Source organism: Raphanus sativus, chromosome 4, assembly GCF_000801105.2.
Source record: "Raphanus sativus cultivar WK10039 chromosome 4, ASM80110v3, whole genome shotgun sequence".
Taxonomy (NCBI): Eukaryota; Viridiplantae; Streptophyta; class Magnoliopsida; order Brassicales; family Brassicaceae; genus Raphanus; species Raphanus sativus.
In genome coordinates, this window is record NC_079514.1 from 28664743 (window position 1) to 28671566 (window position 6824).

Below are 6824 nucleotides of genomic sequence, written 5' to 3' on the forward strand. Positions count from 1 at the left end.
ACGCCGGAAATGTAGAAATATGCATGAGTGCGAAGTTTAATCAGAAAGTTTGGTGCATGAGAGCTCTACCAATTCATTTATTTGTTGGACAACATTACCAACGTAACACTCTGAATTGCTTATCAATCTGTATCGAGAAATCTTTATATGTATCTGTAGATAAAATACATTTCATGTTTCGAGAGTACGTTTTTAACTTCCCTTTGAATTTATCTACAATATAGATCAAGTACGACACATTCTCCCGACTGCTTGTGTTTTTAACATTGAATTCTTTCATCTGGCCTAGCTTGAATTCCTAGTTATTATATGAAGCTTCTCTGTATGATGTAATTAACTTTTAACAGACAGCCAAAAAAAAATACAAATACTTACATATGTCGAGTTCACTGTAGAACTTTATGGAGACATGTGTATTCATTATTATATTGAATTAAAAAAAAAACTATGAAGAAAACCCTAATAAAAGCTTGTTGCCGATGCAGCAACAGACGCCACTTAGGAAAGCTACTACTGTCCAAACTTTTATCTGTGTTTGCTTCGTCCTTCGCTCTCTATAAATTCACTTAATCTCTTCTCTCTTTCACTCATCAAGTAATATTTTTATTTTTCACTTATTTCTAATTTAGAGCTCATTATAAGTTGTGCCAAAAAACGGGAGTTCGTAAAGGAGCAGTTTGGCTTTTTGGTTGGGTTATTCCTTACATTGTTTTTTACAACCACTATCTACTTTTTTTTTTGGAACACTATCTAGTATATTTTATAATTCTTCTACTAAACATGTGTACTGGAAAATCATCACACTCAAAATCATCACCCAAGGTTATTCAATAATTAGTTACTTTTTTCATCAACTTCAATTATTAGTTACTTTTAGATGTTACTTTCGTGCACGTATATACATTGCATGTATGTATGTTTGCGCGTGTATAGAAATCTGGGCACGAGTGACATGTACTTAATAGTTTGACAAAGTTTTTTGCTCCTTGTTTTAAAAAGTTTGGGAAAACAAGTCCAACTTCTTCTGTACTCTCCCTGGGTTCCAACGGTAAAAGAATGGTGAGATGAAGATTTCTTTCTCTTTATATAGTTGTTTGTTTTCTTGTGAGGCAAATGTTAATGAGTGTGTATAGTTTATCCATTAAACTCTACATTCTATCAAATTTCTTCCTTCTAACTCATGGCTAATTTTAGAAAAAAGGAAAATCCTTCTAGAAAACCCTAACTTGCATGTATATTTTTAGCCTAAAAACCAATTGTTGGACTATAAGCTTACGCCTTCCAAGTTTTTTTTTAGCAAAAACAATAATTTGACCAATAGTTTTGTTGTGTTTGATTTATTTGTTTTTCAATATAAATAAGAACAATTTCTATCCAAATGTGATTCACATCAATTTCTGCCATCATGAGTATAACCAAGTTAAACTTTGAATGTTCTAATAGAAATATTACTAACGAAATCGGAATTTATATATAGGGGATGATCCCACTAATTAATCTACAGTCTTTTGAAATGTCACTTCTTGAAAAGCTTCACAATTTAAGAAATAGTCTGCCATGGTTTCATTTTCTAATATATATATAATAAGTTAGTTAACTACTATTTCACATTGAGTTACTCTACGTACATTAAACCTTAAGTTGGTTAAAAGAGAGTAGTAGTATCACATATTCACACGTTGTGTTCTACTGTATGTATTTATATTATATATGTGTTACTCGCAAAGTTCTCAAAAACAAAGAGTACAATTATATGTATATCTTGGTCCTTGGAATGTACTTAAATACCTTAGTGATCAATCATGTAAATCCTCGTACAATGACTCAATTTGCGATTGTTCAATGAAAATTTATCGTAGACCAAAGTGGAATTCAAAGACAGAGCGCATGACAAAACCAAGGCAGCCGCTGCTAAGGTATACTCATACAGAGATTCTATGATAAATTGTGAAAATGTTTTTTTAATTGAAATAAGATAATAGCTTTTCTTTTTGATCAAATAAGATTATAGCTATCTACAATATAACACGTAAAAGAAAAGGTATATGTTACACGAAAATATTATACTCAAGAAAATATGCAAGTTACAACTCTCATCTACGTATCAATGCATGCATTCTATGTCCCATATATATATATATAACTGTTATACATTTATGATTTATCAATGCATGCATTCTGTGTTACATGCATTAAGCCGTCTCAAATTATTTGAAATGTTATACAAAGTTCTTCTTCATATATTTGTTTTTTTTTTTTTTTGAAACACAAACTTTCATTAAATTCAAATCAAAGAACTACAAAGCTTAGAGGAATGAAACATCCTCTTGAAAACAACTCACGAACTACACGAGTAAATAGAACCAAACATGGTAATACTTCATATGAAGTTGACAGCGAATTCAAAACCAAGCTTGAATGCGTCGATAAAGCTTTCACGACAAAGTCGGACAGCTGAGAGATAGTCACAAGTGACGTTGAGAGACAGTCCTCACCAACGAGAAAAACCGAAGTAGTCTCGATTGCACCTTCAGGCCCCGTACGGACCGCTCCACAAGGTAACAAACCGGTGAGTAAACTGAAGCTAAAGCTCGGAAAAGGATCCGAGAAATTTTCCCCATTCATAGAAAGGAGACATGGTAGTGCGGAGGTGAGAGTTGTGCGCCGACAACATGACCTTACAAGCTTTTGATGGCTCTGAACTGGACGCCGGAGTGGACTCCCACCTACATCGGACACCAGATTTACAACCAGATGGTTCAGAGCTTGACGCCGGAGTGGATTCCCACCTACATCGGACGCCGGATTTACAAACAGTTGTGAGGATGGTTGATGGCATGGATCTTCTAGCCGGAGAAGCACCGAGGAAGGAACGTTGAGAGGTACAGATCTTGGGGTTTGACTTATGGATCTGAACCGTAATGGAAGCGGGCCAGCAAAGGTGATACAGTGTGCAGGGAAAGCAACTAGCTTCATTGTTTGGGATTCCCCCGAGAACAAAACAGTTGAAGAATCCTTCAACCCAGAAAAGACCACCGGAGTTCCAATGGACAGATAGTTTGGACATGAACGGAGGAACACTGAGCGACAAGGGTGCGGAGGGACTCGATCTGGTGGATCCGGAGGCTCAGGAGGTGGACGGGGGTTGAGGTCTCTGAGAAGGGAGGTTCGCCGTGGAGGAGACCCTGGTTGGAGCTGCAAGCGTTGAGTCATCGTTGTTGGGAGAGAAGGTGGAGATATGACCATCGGAGCAAACTCAGGAACGGCACGGAAGAGGAGGAGACGGAAACTTCAGAGGACGGAGCTGTCACCGGAAAAGACGCAGGAGGGAAAGCTCATGAGCTGTCACCGGAGAAGACGTCGGAGGGGAAACTCATCCTGTAGTTGCGGCCGTCTTGGTCTTCGTGCCAGAGAGAACGGGTCTCTAGGGCGAACTCTTTACATATATTATTCTTTTATAATTTCTTTGTTAAGGTTCTTACTAAAAAAACTAAGAACCTTGCAAATAAAGGAAATACTAATATTTTTTATAGAAACACATCTTTTAAATCTGTTCTTGCTCAAATTCACCAATTACACATGCTAGAGTACGGTCTCATGAAAATATTTTACTTCTGCGACTAGTAACATGCATGTAATTGTACTTTTCCAATCAATCAGAATGTTGCAAAGGCACCAGCAAAAGAGAACAAAAAGCCTCTTGAGTTCAAGCTTCACTCTGGTGAGAGAGCAGTGAAACGTGCCATGTTCAACTATTCGGTTTGCACAATCTTCCTCAGTTTATTAATTTTACTATTCTATTTCCATGGAGCTCATTCATTATATTCGCAGGTTGCAACTAATTACTATATCACGAAACTGCAAAAGAAACAAGAAGATAAGTTGCAAAAGGTAAGCTGACAATTAGCATCAGGCTAGAGAACAACCTTTCAACCGTACTCTGACTGCAGGTTTTGTCCCACTTGGACTGTCTCCTACGAACACAATACATGACTCTATATGAACCTGGCCAGTCTAGAATTGGAAATGATTTAGCTGCTTTGGTATAAGTGTATAAACGGAATAACGGTTTATAAATCCAAGCCAACTTTGCTCATATGATATGGGTCTTTTTTTTTGTTTGATATCAGTCCTTAAGATTAATACACACCGTTAACCGTATATAGATATATAACGAAATTTCTTCAACTAAATGAACGATTTTATTTAAACTCGGTTTAATACGGTTTGAAAAGAATTCTTAATATTAAACTGAACCGTGAAACAGATGATAGAAGAGGAAGATATTCGTATGCTAAGAAAGGAAATGGTTCCGAAAGCTCGACTGATGCCTTTCTTCGACCGACCTTTCCTTCCACAGAGGTTAGTTGGTCCGAGGACAATTCTCAATGATATATAATAGTACTATATGATTCAAATAGTTATTACTTATAAATCTTAATTGTTTTTTCAAAAACATTTGAGTGTAGATCAAGCATACCGTTGACGATGCCAAAGGAACCAAGCTTTGGAAATGTTAACAGTACTTGTTGGACTTGTGTCTTCAACAACCAATACTATCTCTATCATATTCACCATGTTCATGCTTGAATCTTGAGAGCCACTAGCTCAGTTAGAGGCTTTTGCTATTTTCATTCCAATTAGTTACCCTTTCTGCTTTTTTCGCCTTGGCAAGTTTCTGTCCCTAATCTTTTGCGGTTCTTCTTGTAATTTTTCGTGGACTTAAATAAATGATCGATTTCTATACAAGATAGTCACTTTCATTTGTTCCGTATATCTAGTGGTAGGGGTGGGCGTTCGGATATCCATTCGGGTTTCGGTTCAGTCCATTCGGGTTTCGGGTTTTCGGGGTCAAAAATTTCAGCTCCATTCGGGTATTTATAAATGTCGGTTCGGGTTCGGTTCGGATCTTTGCGGGTTCGGTTCGGGTTCGGATAACCCATTCAAATTATTTTTAAAATTTTAAAATTCATTATATACTTTAAATTTTCAAAATCTATAAGAAAGATAATATTTCGACTGTTTTGGATATATTAGATGACATTTTCAAACTTAAAGGTATCTTATAAGTGTATTTAAAGTATACTTTAAAATATAATTTTCAAACTTAAAGGTATCTTATAAGTGTATTTAAAGTATACTTTAAATCTTTTGCCCAGCCCTATCTAGTGGAGTGTTAAAGTATTTATAAGCAAATTCGGAACAAGATGATAACAAATATGGAAACCACAACTGATTGTGTAAATGCAACATGCACACAATTAAGTACATCATAAGATAATTCAAGAAACAATAGAATTAACAAATTTTTTTATTAGAAATCACCTTTAAACAATTTTTAAAAGATTTGTTTATTCAGTTTTACACAGCTTGTTAACATCTTAACGACTGCTATTGATTGACTCCTAATCTACCCAATTTCTGCCTCTCTGTCATTTGCTACGTCAGCCTCTGATTCGGAACAATCCAAGAAGAACACCGAAAGGAATTTTCACTATTCCTCTACAATAACAGCATATGGGGTCTCGCCGATTCCTCATCGACCGCTTGCTCTTTTATAATGACTTACACGTTCCCAAAATCCTACTCCAAGGATCTTCAAGAAAATCATGCATATGGACAACTTCCATATTAATAACTACACTTTCTTTTTCTTGGAAATATACTTATTTCTTTCTCCAAAGCATAAAATTGGTCTATAAGTTTACTAGGTGATTTTTCCGTGCTCATGCACGGGTATAAATATTTATAAAGTAAATACATTATAAATTTTTATTTACATTATGATAGTTTATTAATATTTTTTATGTTTCAAAAACTATTCTGTTATTTATATTGTAATCAATATGCATGGTTTGTTTTAAAAAACATTGTGTTATTTTAATTAGATTATAATTTTGGATATATAATATTTCGACTGTTTGGTTATTATTTGGATATATTAGATGACATTTACTTTTTTATGATTCAACTAAGATATTAGTTATACCGATTAAAATTTTGATTATTTTTTTAATTTTCATATAGTTTGATTCTTGCCTTAAATTTGTATATATATTTTTAGTAGGGTTATATATAATTTAATATATGTTCTTTTGAAATCAAATAGTAAAATTAAACTAAAGTGTTGATCGGTTCAAAGTTACATCTTAATTGTAATAATTGGTTAATACAGTGGAACCTCTATAAATTAATAATATTGGAACTTTAAAATTTTATTAATTTATAGAAATATTAATTTAGAAACTTTTCTTTTTTCCTATTTTTCTATTTTTGTTATAAAATAAGAAAATATTTGATTTTACCATATATCCATTATTTAAATTTTAGAAATTTGACTTTCATATGGTTTTATTATCTTATTTGGTGTATATTTTTATGTTTCATAGAATTGTTATGTGATTTTTGATATAATTTTACTAAATATTATCAAAATATATTGAAATATTAAGAAAATAGATGTATTTTCATTGTAAATATAAAACCAACAATATAATGTTAATTTGTACTTATATAAAAATATATATTGATATATTATTAATTTATGATTTCAATGAGACTATATATTTACATGAGAGTTATAAAAATATTATTATCTTATTATTTTATCCATTTGTATCATATTTTACACCGTCCCAAGTTGGAACCGATAAATTTATTAATTTATAGAGACTATTAATTTATAGAGGTTATACTGTATATTTGTAGTATATTTTGAGAATTTCATATCTATATCTATTTAGTAAAATGTTGAGAATAAATGAGAATATATTATTTTTATTTAATTTTTGACTTTGTATAAAATAATTTTGATTGGTCTAGTT

The 6824-nt window shown here is 33.0% G+C and overlaps 1 protein-coding gene across 1 annotated transcript; it reads left to right on the forward strand.

Annotated features, from left to right (window-relative positions):
- The first annotated feature begins 606 nt into the window (after positions 1 to 606).
- On the forward strand, positions 607 to 4749 carry LOC108853779 (microtubule-destabilizing protein 60). The gene is made up of 7 exons (XM_018627222.2): positions 607 to 822; positions 1000 to 1059; positions 1860 to 1916; positions 3661 to 3759; positions 3832 to 3891; positions 4268 to 4362; positions 4470 to 4749. Exons 1-7 carry the CDS (start codon positions 781 to 783, stop codon positions 4588 to 4590), a joined length of 534 nt encoding a protein of 177 aa, XP_018482724.1. The 5' UTR covers positions 607 to 780; the 3' UTR covers positions 4591 to 4749.
- The last annotated feature ends 2075 nt before the right edge of the window (positions 4750 to 6824 follow it).